General features: G+C 36.3%; 2 protein-coding genes across 12 annotated transcripts in view; one reads left to right on the forward strand and one right to left on the reverse strand.

The window, feature by feature from the left end:
* Positions 1–11,281, reverse strand: part of LOC122571810 (glucose-6-phosphate 1-epimerase) — a 37,035-nt gene extending 25,754 nt beyond the window's left edge. For both annotated transcript variants that reach the window (XM_043735994.1, XM_043735993.1), the window contains exons 1-2: positions 11,182–11,281; positions 10,363–10,414 (exon numbers count right to left, since the gene is read on the reverse strand). In XM_043735994.1, coding sequence (XP_043591929.1) covers positions 10,363–10,414; positions 11,182–11,251 — 122 coding nt within the window. In that variant the 5' untranslated portion in view covers positions 11,252–11,281. The remainder of the gene's footprint in view (positions 1–10,362; positions 10,415–11,181) is intronic.
* LOC122571808 (FERM domain-containing protein 5) overlaps positions 8,724–14,892 on the forward strand; it is a 64,564-nt gene continuing 58,395 nt past the window's right edge. For 3 of the 10 annotated variants that reach the window (XM_043735982.1, XM_043735985.1, XM_043735986.1), the window contains exon 1: positions 12,016–12,380. In XM_043735982.1, the coding sequence (XP_043591917.1) occupies positions 12,285–12,380 (96 nt within the window). In that variant the 5' untranslated portion in view covers positions 12,016–12,284. Of the gene's footprint in view, positions 9,051–12,013; positions 12,381–14,892 lie in introns of those variants that run through there. The other 7 variants (XR_006318237.1, XM_043735991.1, XM_043735983.1 and 4 more) reach the window with 5 other exon arrangements.

The following is a 14,892-nucleotide window of genomic DNA, read 5'->3' on the forward strand; positions in this document are numbered from 1 at the left end:
GTGGATCCGTATAATGCTGCTGGTCGACGACGACGCAACAGTAGAGCCACCCTTTTGTTCGTGTTCCGGTCTTCAAATTTTTGTTCCGACTTCTTCCAGAAGAAGAATACTTTACCGCGTTGCTGTCAAAACGAAAAGGAACGAGCGCATCGTCTTACGGGTACAGTTTTTGCAGATTATTTCCTAAACTGAATACGATATCGAAGTAGTACGTTGGAACAATGTTTGGAACAACCCGTACATGTTCCATTTTCAAGAAATGGCTGGCTGGTGAAAGATTCACCTTTTTCGCATTGTTTGCGGAATCTTTCGAGACGATTCGTTATTTCTTTCGCACAACGTAGAACAAACCTACAACTTACAGCAAGGAGGCAAAAGCCCAAAAGTGGCAAAAGCCCAAAAGTGGCAACAGTTTTTAGTCATTGGTTTTTAGTTTTTAGAGATAGAATAATTTAAGGCTGTGCAATGCAATAGAGTGGATAAGAGGAGAGGTAGATATATAAGAAGCGAAATAAGCGTAAGAGATGTAAAACCGAAAGTTCGTCCAAAGCCGAAAGCCACGGACTAAATGATAATAAATAAAGTTAAAAAACCTACAGCTTGGAGGAAGAACAAAAAATTGTTAATTTAAAAGATGGGGGTTAACTTTGTACAAGTGACGTTGTCAGTGTCTTGGTGGTCCTAGCTTTTGGAAGTCTATGTCGACGTATTTCGATAAACAGATACCGTTAGTATATGTGATATTTTCACATATTTCTCGGCTCTTGCTAATATTCCGGTGGCTACGGAAAGTATCTGTATTTACGCTTATTTTCCAATAAAGTGTTTCTTCGTCAAGCTTCGCATTTCATTTGCATAGAACATATTCGATTTTTCGGTGTTCGTAGTAGGAAAGTACTACCAAGCGATATAAATCTTAATAAGGTTGGACTTGATCAATTACCATGTAAGTACCATAATAAATGCGATAGTGGAGAAATACTTTTCCTAACTACTACATTTTTCTATATGCGGAATTACCTTTGATTATATGTTCTTTAAAGAACAACGCGTTTCTTTTGTAGCTACTTTTATTCAAAATAAATGAAAAAAATCAGAAAGCGTAAAATTACGAAAGATATTAATAAGATGATCGACTTTGAATTGAACCCTGCTGCGATTCTCCACTCTTTATATCCCAATCTCGCCCGTTTTAACAAAGAAAACAGATTTCTAACAATAACAATTTAATGATCTAACAACGATTCAAAGGAATATTTTATATAAAATCGAAACATTAAAACAGAGAAATCTTTGCTTACGTTCAACTTTTTTAACCGTCTTCATAAAAATATAAAATTGCATGAATATCCGCGGCCTACGCGCGAGTCTACATGCGAGAGAACATCGGAAAAGTTAAACCGATCAACCTTTCATCAATTTCACAATTTCGTTGCATAAATCGACACGACCGATGTTCGATGCTACACTTTCATGGTTTATTTATTGCGAGATGATGGCATAGATAATGGCAATTTCCAAGGTAAATTTAAAAAATTGTATTTAAAGAAGCAAGCGAGAAGATGACAGTTTTCAAAGCGTAAAAAGAATTTGAACACATGCGTGCGGTAAAATCAAATGGTAACCACCGAAATTGTAACCTATCAACCTTTTATCAATTTCATATTTTCGTTGGATAAATCGACACGCCCGATGTTCGATGCTATACTTTTATGGTTTATTTATTGCAAGATGATGGCATAGATAATGGCAATTTCCAAGGTAAATTTAAAAAATTGTATTTAAAGAAGCAAGCGAGAAGATGATAGTTTTCAAAGCGTAAAAAGAATGTTACCTAGGAAACTCTAACAGAATGGTAACTAAAACTTTAACCTAATGTAGCGATTTTTAACTGTTCTTGATCGTGGCACGCGTGAACTAATTACTAGAATTCTACGGCACGTGAAAAGATATATCGCAGACTGTTGCTTTCGTTTAACAATGTTTAAAGAAAATGAGGTCGGTGCCCCTGCTGATCGAGCAGTCGAATATCGCGTGTCTTAAAAATCCCTGCGGCGTACGGCTTGAAAATGGCGATCCTAATGGAAGAACTCAAATCCCGTTAACTGAATAGATATTTTACGAGGAAATATTAACAATTTTTTCAGAGAGAAACTACATATTACGATAAAGGTGGAATATGGCAGCAGAAAACCGAGTTAAGTAAGACCTGCAGGTGTTGGAAATGTTCGTGCAGCACGCCAACGCGCTGGAACGTTGATTTTACAGTAACAATTTTCCAAATAATTTTCAAAATAATTGTCCCGTACCTCTTCACTGAAAAGCTAAATGAAAAAATGATTGAATTTCATCGAAGAATATATCGATGAACAGTGACATTTCTAGATGAAAGTAAATTTGATATTTCAAGCGGCGGTATTTACATACTTACGTATTTACGTATTTACGCACGAAGCAAAAAAGCTATTTAAATAAAAACGAAGTAGCGCTGAGAATTTGTTACAGCGTAGTGTTGCATGACAATTAACGATACAAGTACGTGCATATATTTTCAAAGAAAGTCTAAGTTATCGTAAGATCTCTACCTCTAACGCGTGACAACGAATCAAAGTTCGAGTTATAAAAAATGCAAACTAGGAATTTCGAATATTCGTACGATCGTCAATGCTTAGATGCTTAAACGGACGATGGTTAGAGAGATCTATGTCGCGCCTCCTCCACTAAGTTTCCCGATACAAAACGTTCGTGCTAATTCCGCTCCTCCGTTAACCAGCCTAAAATGTAATAATTAAATAAATAAATAAATAAATGTAATAAAAGTTTCCCTGTCGAATTCGAATATCGTTGTCTCTGTATAAATCCATCGCCTTGCGTGAAATTCTTCTACGCTCGTCGTACAACGACCTATCTGGTTCCTTTCGCAATTCGAAAAATCATTCGTTTTTACAATATATCTCGTTAGAACACTGCGCTATCTCTGTATTCGTCGTTTCATACAAGAAGGGATAATTGAAATATCGTGTGGCTTAGTCTACGAGAATACGAACCACGTATAGCGCGCCATTCCACCTTCCCACCGAGCGGTTTTCCTTCCACGCGTTAAGGGTACAACCGATCGCGTCAGAAGAATCCTTCGCCAGAGCAATATCAAAACGGTTTTTCTTACGTAGCAGGGTCAATCGCCGCGACCAGAAACATCGGCTGTTTACAAAATACTCTGCTCGTGTGCAAAGTTGTATATCGGTGGCAAGAGCGTGAATACGCGACTCGAGCAACACGAAAGACGCGCTAACCCCAAGTGTACATAGCCGGCAATAGGAAAATGCCGATTAACCCACCTGGGTATATAAGATAAGAAGAATTGACAAGACGTCTGTCTTAGCGAAGAACAAGGGTTATTTGCCAAGGAAATATAGAGATCGTGAAACATATGGACAACCCTCTATCGCGCACCCTCCTCTCATTTTTTAATCCATCGATCGACCAATTAAATTTATCTAGACGGACAGCAGTAGACGTGCGACAGTCTGGTGAAGCCAACTACGATGCCGACGAATTCTTTTCCTTCCGCTGCGTACGGCTCTTTTCCGAGGATCTCTAAATCCAATAGTATGAATGGTTACTTATCGCAGTTCCAAAGACGACTATTACTAAACAATTTCTTCCTAACGATAATACCATGAATCTTGAACAAAGAAGAGATAGATAATCCTATTTGTTTTGTAAATTATCTCCTCGGTCTTCCTCATTTTGTTTTCGCAACAACATGTTATCGATAATAGCAACGAGCTAACTGGATTCAATTTGATCGTACGACGATATAAAAACAGAATCGAACTTTGAAGCCAGTTTACTTTTGTGCCACATCAACTCCGAATACTTATATTATCTACAAAAGTCGCGACCGAACTTACGCCGCGTGTTAACGAGGTCAAATGGAAAAAAAGAAGTTTGCCTAAACTTATCTCCGAGAATGATTTATCGAAGAGTTAGTTGATCTTTTAAGACTCGCGTTATAAGGAATCACAATTGCTTCTTATCGACAGTAATCGTTTACGCTATCCGATGTACAGCGTGCAGAGTGCAGGGTTGCCAGAAGAAGGGCCCACATGACGTCACATTACTCCCACTGTCGCTCTACAGCTATGTCGCTTGTGTCACGTGGCATGAATTTCGTCTTACGTCTCTTCGCGTCGCGACGAGACAACGGCAACGTTGTTGGTCCTGCCACCTCCATTCGTATACAGCAACGTGTAGACGCGACGAGAAGAGTAGAGTAGCAGAAGGGGCGATATGACGTCGTGTAGGCCCTTCCTTTGGCAACGCTGCTCGAGCCCTCTATCAGCCGTTGTGACGTCTGTTCGGGGTTGCCAGACGATTTCCTTTCTGAAATTCAGCGATTACCTGACGTCACATTACCCCCATTGCCACTCTACAGCTACGTTGCTCGTGTCACGTGACGTGAATTTAGAGGTCCTACGTCCGTCGGCGTCGCATCAGCGATATTACCCCGTACTCCACACGTCCATTTGTCTACGGTACGAGTTACGACATCGCTAGACCACCAACTATACCAGTTGCCCTACTGCCACCAGTATTTTTTTCCTCCATTCCCTCAGTCTGATAACACTGTGATTATTTCACTTCGTGTGCAATTAAAAAATTGCGATTAAAATCAATGACTACGTACTTTCTGAATTACGCGATATGCACTTTGCGTGCGGCGAAGTACGACTTGCACTTGATGAGTTTCCAAATCGGCACTATCCACAAGGGAGAGTTCTTCGAAAATACCGATCGCAGATTAAGAGAATTTGGATCTTTCCGCGAATGTCATCGCGTCCGATCGAATCAGATCCAACTACCAAAACAATCGATACAAATTTCCCAACCCTTCTAACCCTTCGATAAATCATTTTCGAATATGTTTACACGAATTTGTTTTATTCTTCACTCTTGTTCGCTTGATCTCATTAACACGTAGTGTGAGTTTGGTCCTGACCAATTGTCGTTTACCCCTACTCCCACTTTCGAAACAATCATAAAAATAAGCTCGCGCATTGGCCGAAAAATCGCAAATATAAATAAGATCGTATCGCTATATGGTAGTGACAGTGGCAGCGAGGATACGATTTAAAGGAGTCATCTGGCAACTCTGGTCCTCCCGACCATCTCGAACTCCCTCTATAATGATATTCCCAAAGCTTGCAACAGCGTTGAACGCAGCAAGGTTAATCGCGACAACGCAAAGGCACGTTTAAGTTGTAACTATCAATGGCGCCAAGTACGTGGCAAGCAGGTTGATACGTTCATTGACTGGAACCGAAGCCTCTATAAATATTTCGAGAAAAAAGAAAAAAAGAGAAGAACGAAGCGGTACTTTGAAACGAACAGCTGACTGAAATCTAAACGCGACAGATTCCAAAGCTCTACTTTCGAGTAGCTACTTTCGAAAATAAAAAAGGTATTCCCGAATGGAATAGAAACTTTAATCCGCTTAAAATCATTCTTCCCAGTTCTACATAGATGCAATCGCGAATATTAATATAAAATTTCTATGGACACTGTTCGATCGCGAGTCTACAATTTCGTTCAATTTGTCCAAGTTTGTTAGAAGAATTCAACAAAGTGACAACGCCTTTGCGTTTCTCGTCATTTGATACTCGTAAGGGATTCGATTAGTTCGAGTATCGAAGTGCTTATAAGTAGATTTCCGCGAGTAGAAATTCGCGATAAGCACTGGGAACTAGCTTAAAGAGTAAAGACGGGATACTTGGCTAGTTCGATGAACGCGCCATTGTATCTTACGAGTAGCATGTAAATTCTATGAGGTAAACCTCAAGTATCCTCTTTGACTCGGATTTATTTAATATTTATTAATTATATTGAATATTATATTGAACTTGGCCCCATCGGCGATATAAATTATGGTGAGTTTTATGGAATTTTCCGATGACGTATAAATATTACGATAGCGAGCATAAAGAGCAATTGACATTTCACCGAGACATATCGATCTCTTTGGACAATTCCGTTCCCTTCGTGCAACACGATAAACATTATGTCCATCGATCAGAATGTTTTCATATCTTGTTTTCTAAGCCGGACCACCGTGGAACAACCGCGGAATAGAACATTAGCTCGAATATAGATATCGAGTATATATATATATATATATTAGACAGATTTCAGGCTAAAGGTAAGCGAGTAAAGGTTGAGAGATAAAGCTATCGCGTGTTGCGAGACCATTTCTCGCAAGTGGACGAGAGTTGATACTTGCGCCATTTACTTTGAAATGAATACAAAGTCTGAAACGCTAAATCTCGCTCTACACTCTTGAAACGTGTTGCGATGTACTTTGCTTTCGTGAAATTTGTGTCAATTCGTTGTGCGATAGCAACGTTGGAACGCGTGTTTCAAGATATTCGATTACTTTCCAACTTCAACGTTATTGTCGTTAATTTATATCAGCGACCACGTTGATCATAAAAAATACAAAATTGAGCGATTGGTTTCGATATCGATTCACCGATACGGATCTACGCGCGTCGTAACATGCATCGTGAGAAACCGACGTGTCGACGATATGTGTGCGTCGCAACGTGTTTCGACGTGTACCGGGGCCCTTTAAGAATTATCGCATATATACTATAGTATGTGGCGAACGAGGTGTTCCACCACGATCTCGGAATACAAACGATGAAATATAGTTAATAAATCGCGAAATTTAACGAAATATGGCTAAACGGTCTAGAAACACAGCCGAATCTCCGCGATAGTCTACGAATCGGAGAAGACATCACGTGCTAGACCTTTCGCAGCTTTCATCAGAACAAAGCGCTTAAGAGTTAAACGGATTTCAAGTTGAAAAGTATAGAGGAATACAGTGCTATTTTGTCGTGTCTATTGTTCGTACAACGATATGTAACGGATGTAACGAATAAATCTTAATTGAGATTTCATAAGCTTAATAAGAAAAAAAAACATCTCATTTGCTTGTAATCTCCTGGATACATATTATCATCGACGTTTTAAGTCTTTGTGGTAAGAAAGAGAAGATTACGATGAAAGTGACGATGAAATGCCTTTGTATTTTGAGATGTTTATGGCATCAGCGAAAGGACTTGTGATTAGATGGTTCGATACACAAGACAGAATATGATTCTACTTTGTTCGGTGTACCGACAGAATTTTAATTTAGCTATAAACAAAATGTAGAACCCATAGATAATTTGAAAAATATTATGTTTACGTTCTATTATTCTTTGTAATTGTTATTGCATTATTGATTTTCAAATATATATATATATAGAGAGTAATAGTAATATATAGAGAGAGTAATAGTAACAAAAAGAGACGGGGGTTGTATTATCCGAACAGTTACGCGTTAATTCGGATATGGAAGGTTCCGGTATACGGCGATATAATATAGGTTATGTTTTTCAGTTTCGTAGCAAAACGATGATACTGTGGCATAAGCATACCTCAGTCCCTATTCGAACTACAAATTACCAGAAATACCTACGTAAAATAAAAAACATACTGTATATCGTCGATTACAAAAGAAAAATTTTATAGGTTATAATTAATTGTATACATCTATAATTGAAATGATATTATATTTGGTATTTATATAGATGTTTATATTCAAACTGAATTAGAAATTTTCGTACTTAATCGTTACACTTCTTAATGACGATTCGTTAACTTATCAAACTAATAATATCAAAATTTAGTCTATTTATCGATAACGGTAAAAGAAAACCTACCTTAAATCGATATATATATATATATATAAATAACTTTACTTAAGGATATTTGTACAAACAACAGCGAAAAATGCTGACACGATAATAATAACAATAAAATTATACACCTATAATAAACAGAGTATTTGTAGATAGTTGAAGAACATGTAAAGATACGAGGAGATACGTGAATGTTACGACTATACAAGAACGTATTTCTTAGACGCGTCTCGTACAAAGAGATTCGTATCAAACCGGACATACCGATGTAACTTTTATAGCTGTTTCCACGGGAATTGGAGTAAATTACTAGTATGCTTGTCGGCTCTCTTTGTTATGGAAGTTTTCGCTGTTATTCAGAATTTGGACTTTTTGCCTATACGTATGTATACATCCCTTGGCTAAACATAAGAACGCCAAATCAAATATTTGTAGCATCTGTCCTTAGAAATTTTCACCATATTCCAGTATTACAAACTGATGCACCTCTTTTTGAATTTCAACCGCTGGTTTTATCGTTATTTATTTTCTGTTGCGTGTTCCTTCGACGCATATTTGAAGGGCAATTGATTGGTATTTAAGAGTAGGCGAAAGGGGCAGAAACGAGCGGTCCTGACAGCACCTTTAAAGTCGGAAGAACCGATGACTAGCAACTGGCGAGGGGCCCTGAACTTCGTGTAAAAGGTATATACCTACTGGTCCAGAGCGCCCTTGCCTTCGCTTCGTCAGTTTTTTCATCGTCTGCTCTCGGACTGCTGCTTTTAAAGCGATCGTCACGGGCACCGCGCTTTTAAGCGGCTCTTTCACAGCAGGTGTGCACGCATGTCTTGCATGCTGTCGTTTCTACTATACTCGCGCTATTTTCCTTCGATAATATTTCTCCCACTCGTTAAAACCTTACTCGTGTAACTGGTGTGCGCATTGAAAGGTTATACGGTAACGATGCATATACGTAGACGAACGAAAATTGTCACGCGCCTCTGATTAACTAAAAATACTTGTCCGTTCTATTGCAACGAGTGTCTTGCCTAATACGATGGCTCCGCTCACAAAAACATGTATGTTATCTGCTTCTCGTTTATTACAATTTAGTTGGACAAACGGTTTAATTTTCTGTGTTTTCCATAAATAAGTTTTTCATAACACGTATAAAATGAATGTTGCAAGAACATTAACGTTAATATTTTATCTTCCTCCGTCGAAATAATATATTTTCTCAGTATTTTTAACAAACTAAGAAACGGTTACAATCTATTTCCTTCTAAACGATATAGTTTCTATCGTCATGCCTGCCCGTCGCGAGTAAGTAGTTGACCTTTAAAAAATATATTTGTGTTTATAAAATGGAAAACAGTAATCCTCTTTTAAAAACCCAATGAATCATACTTTGTAGATTTTGACAAGGATTGTCCTGTTTAGACGAGCTAAAAGCTGCACGGCATTTTTGTCAACTTGACAATATAGAGCGTATTCATAATATCGACGAACCTCGTCAAATTAATTTGCAACTTTAAAAGTTTCTACACACTTTGTTCCGTTACGTAACGTTTTCATTCCTTTTTACTTTAAAATGTTTAAAAATTATTACGATATACACTTTTGTACGTATTATATACACGTATATATTATGCAATAAACGGAAAATATTAAAAATAAGCACTGCAGAAGAAACGTCGATATTTTGCTAGCATTTTGCGGATCTAAGCTTTCTTAAAGATTTTACATAAAATGGGACGTATACTTTACATATAGCTTATATTATATATTATATATGTTATAAGTTCATAAAATAATAAGAATAGAATTACACTTTTTAATGCAAAAGTTACAAAAGATTCGTAATGTATCAATTTTAATCTTTCTTTTATTCGCCATTGTATCAATTGTTCAATTTTGACATAACCCAACCCTATTATTAGGAAGATTTATAAAGTTAACCTATAACATTCTTCTAAATAGTCAGAGAGAAGAAATTTTCGAGACAGATTCATTTCAAAGGTTGATTAAAATTAAAAAAGATTACTGTTGTCTCTAATTAGAGAAAAAATACCTCGGTACATCTGCTTTTCCGCCAAGAACGTTAACATTTTTATAACATTTGTGTTTTATAAGATGTATGTGTTTGTCTTGTCTGATAAGTAGAGTGCCGATTTTTATACATCTATGGGAAATTTAACGGTGCCAAAACGAGTCACTATATTAATACATCATAATTTACTGTAACATTTATAATAAAATTCAATGTTCTTCGATGATATGATCAGAAAATTTTGAATTTTTTAAAAAAGAATATCTGGTACTACCCAATAACTTTATACATCTCTTTAATCAGATATCCGTTATATAGTATCGACGTAAGCTTATCGAAAGAACAATGAATATTTTCATTTGTTGCAAACAAGTCTAATAGGACAAATGTCCTATGGAAATATATGCATAAAAGAGAATGAATAATCGTTTGTAGATATGTATATAGTACATTTACAGTAAATTTACATTTTATTAATTATATAAATACGGTGAGGTCACTCGCGCGTTCCATTGTACATGTAATTAATCGTAACAGCGAGCTACTTCTATTGACATAAATAGTACACAGAAACGATGATCTTACCTGACAAACAGTTGTTCTTGATTATTTACTCTCCAGGATACCACAGTAGCTCCTGCAAAATGAAAAATTTCGATCAAAATCTTAATTTAACATTTTCTTTGCTATCGTTCACGAAAATAATAAACTTTCTACTGTTAGTTCGAATAAAATTGAAGTGTACGTTTGTCATTTAGCTAAATGTCATCCATATTCAAAAATTTGAGGAAAACGTACGGTGTGTTTACAATGACGATGCCGCGAATAAACGGCCACTTTAAAAGAAATGTCGAAATGCATTTAATGTATGAAAATACATGGCAAAATTGATTGCAACGGCACGTTAAACTTGTAATTGAACTGCAAACGTTTAATGACAACGTAGACATATATAAATTAGTAGATACACGACACACGTATAAAAACAGCACAAAAACTGGAGGTTAGGCTTGAGTAAAGGCGCGCACACACTTTGTCTTCCTCTTGAACAAAATATAAAAATACGACACAGATCTGAGAGCGTTACGTTGCCGATATATCTTATGGCACGTTCTTTCAAGCTGTGTTCCCACGCGATCAGTTTCTGTCGAAATTTTTATAGCAACACCTCATGATGATGTGGAATATTGCCTTTCGGCGTAAAGATGATTCGACAAGTGTGTGTATGTGTCGTCGTCGTGTGTGATGTGTGTGTGTGTCGCGCGTGTCGTGTGTGTATGTCGGTATGTGTGTCGTGTATGCTTGTATCGTTTCTTTACACGTTAAGTTAAGAAGATTTTAATACAACTCGATAGTCAACTCGTAAATCTAATGGTTTGTAGCAATCTGCACGCGCGCACACACCGTGTAAATTAATCGTGCAGGTGGTATTGTTGCCTCTGTCGAGTACGACAACGCTGGTAGCCGCTGCCATGTTTAAGTCGTGAATGCGCCGCCGAATCCTCGACCAACGCAGTCAACCTTTGTTCAATGCCCCTAGTTTACCCCCACCATATTTCGATTTACTACTTTAATACACAAGTCATTCATCCCTTGGTGCCCTCTATGGGCAGCCACTGTAACTTTGTATACAAGCAACATTTCGATAAGAACGATATTCGACAATGAGAACACGATTATGGAAAAAATAAATTGTTTTACTCAATGTTGGTATATTTTGGTAGAAATGAAATTGTTTTATAGTTAATGCTGTACAGATATCGAATATCTTGAATATCGCTAAATGCACCTATTTTCTCTTCGTTTCCTCACAAAAATCAGTACCGCATTAAGTGCGAATGGTTCACACCAACAGTTAATATTTTTTACTATTTACGAGTTTTATTAGAATAAGAGGTGCATTACGTACAAGTTAACACGACTATTAACTATATGTAATGTCTAATTAACAACTATTAACTATTTTTAATAATAACGGAACAGGTCCATCGACAAAGATAAGCTATATTTTATTTTATTCGAAGATTAAGTACAAATAAAAAAGAACAATATGTTCGTTAACACGCGTTTGATAAATTGTTTTATTTATAAACGTAATTAAAAGAACGTAAACGCTGGTTATTCGTGATTTGATTTTTTAAATTCCCGCCATAGTCTAGCTATGGACCAATCGTATTACGCAATTGGTGTATTTCCGAACGGCAACATTGGGTTTGTTACGTGAGTTGAAAACATGGCATCATTGCAACAGTAGGTCAGAAGACGGGACCGGTTGACAGAAAGTTTGCTATTCTACTACGATTATGTGTCGTTCGTTGCGTAGTGTCATCGTGCGTTATATCGACTTGACGAAAAAATTACTGAAAAGTCGCGTGTCAGCGACAGTTATAATCATTTACGGCAAGAATAACGTGAATCGAAAGTAATTAGCTGGCAGTGTGTGGTGCTGTGGGGCAGGAGACGATGAGGGTCGGGGGGATAATTCGGGTGGCGACTTGAGGGCAGAAATGTTGAAATTTGGTAGTAAAAGTGACGTTACGGTGGTGCATCGCGCCACTATTCGACTTCTAGACGACGCCGAAATTATCCACTGCGACTTTCAGGTGAGATACTGGTTAACTTGTCACCTTACACTAGTCAACTATTGACGATGCTTGTACACACGCTTTTACCCCTTTTCTTCCTTGTTGCCGGTAACGATCGTTCGGCTTCAAACAAGCCAAGAGTTTTTACCGGTTTGAGAATGCCTAAAATATACGTATGTAAAGAGTCGAAAAGATTTTTCATAGAGGCCAGTGTCTCGATTCCAGCGAAACAAGCATTTCGATCGATCCCAGAAAATGACCGCTGCAACCGTTTGTTCATTCAAAATTCTTTTTCCTGTTAATCACGACTTGACGAGCTGACTCGATGTAAAACAATTTTTTAATTATGCGAGAGATTTAGCGGTTTCGTACTTGTGCTTTATAAACTCGTATACCTGTAATCAACAATATCTTTTGTATCCTATATAGTCATTTAATAAAAGCATAGCAGTATAGTAGTATAATTAGGTGAAGATGTCATATCTTGCTGTTAAAAGCTTCTCTATTGCGGGGCGATGACATTTTCGATCTTGTCTTGGTTATAATATTTTAAGCCCAAGATTTCATTATATTATGTAATTTTTCAATAAACTGAATGTAGTTTCGGTACGGTTACGGTATATTCCCGAGTGACAACCGACTCGAATTACGAAACGTATTTACATTGATATTTCACTCGTACTGTCTACTGTGTAGGTAACTTGTATATGTGCGTATGTATGTATATAGGTACACACGTATACAATAGTATCGATGGTTTTCTTGGGCCGCAAGACCACGTGCACGCGTATCGACAAGAACGTTACAATATTATGGAATACCACTTTAATAACTACATACGTATATTTTTGGCATTAGATACTTTGATATCAACTGCCACTGCATTTTTTCATTTTTGCTTCATTATCTTACATTATAAGTAATAAGAAAGAATGTATGCATATGAGACGCTCATTCAGGGAAGTGTATGTATATTTCAAATAGATGTTGTCCGAACATCATAATTTCCAACAACTTATTAACAAATATAGGAGAATGATAAATGTGCGAATGAAGTACGCTGTACATTCATTGTACGCATATGCACATACATATGTGTATATATGCGTTAACTTTATGTATTTGTAATTCGACTATGGATTAAAGATAAAATGTTACTTTCATCAAACATTGAAAAAAGAATATACTGTAAGAAAATTAAATGTTGAACGGGTATCGTCGAGTAATTCTGATCGTTTTTATAACTATAATTTACAATGTAATTAAACTGACCGTGCTTATAATTTCGACTTACAAGTTTAATATTTCATATTATTTTTAAGATTCTTTTATCTTTTTTTTTCACCTTTTATATTTATATATTTAAATATTACGAATAAAATTAAATATGTACATATATTAATTTATGTACCTGATTACATTTGATTAACACTAATACTAAATATATTTGTTTGCAAATGTATTCTACGTATGTAATGTTTCAAACACTTTTACTTACTTAATTAACTTATTTTTTCATCATTACTACGTTGGCTAATATTTAATTATAGATATAGCGAGTAATACGAGTTGTTTAGATGTCTGTATCTTCGCGCTTGGGTATTTGTCAAACGAGCATTCGGCAAACCCATTTTTGTTACTTATTATGTTTGACATAATAGGAATACGACATTCCTTCTATATATTACAATTTATACGGTCAATCACGAAAGTCTACGTATATCTATCGAGCTTTTTGTTACTAGCTTACCAAAGAAACTGAAAACGCACTTTGTCAGGAAATTATTCTACTTGTATATCGATGCAATTATTATTAACGTGTGTTCCTAAAGAAGCAATTAAATAAATTACACTGTTTAACTGGAAAAGATATTGGAACAAAATTACATCGACGAAACGTTTCATTTTTCCAACTATAAGGAGACATGACGTTATTGACGCTTACATAGTATCTGCAAGATATTAATTCGATGTTGAGGCTACTATTTTTGTGATTTCATACAGATATAATAGGTGTATGTAATACTTGTAACGCTCTATTTTATATCTTTGTTTTCTTCTTTTTCCTTCATTCATGTATCAAGAAAATTCGTGGAGCTAACATTCTTATTGTGATTTATTATGTTTAAAGAGTGTATACATGTGTGTATATATATATATACTTTTGATGACGAGACTCACCGTATATATATTTATATCAACATATCGTACACACTATAGTCGATAAAGCAGTGATATAGCCTGTTTGAACAATTCGACAACGTTGTGTTTCCTCTTCTATGAAAGTCGCAAGATATAATTATTTATTATTAGTGACAGAAATACAGTATCATTGAAAAGTATCCGGCCACTTGCTTATCTCTGACAGGATGTAATTAAATCGAAACGATCTGCGATGATTTTCCTGTTTATCATTGTTACAGCTCTGCTAATGAAACATCGTGACACGCAGAAATAAAATCTATTTTGCAAACTGTTTGTTTTCGGGCTGCTCAACTGCTAAATTGTACATGAGATGAAGTTGGTTCTT

This window comes from Bombus pyrosoma, linkage group LG10 (genome assembly GCF_014825855.1).
Source record: "Bombus pyrosoma isolate SC7728 linkage group LG10, ASM1482585v1, whole genome shotgun sequence".
NCBI classification, from domain to species: domain Eukaryota; kingdom Metazoa; phylum Arthropoda; class Insecta; order Hymenoptera; family Apidae; genus Bombus; species Bombus pyrosoma.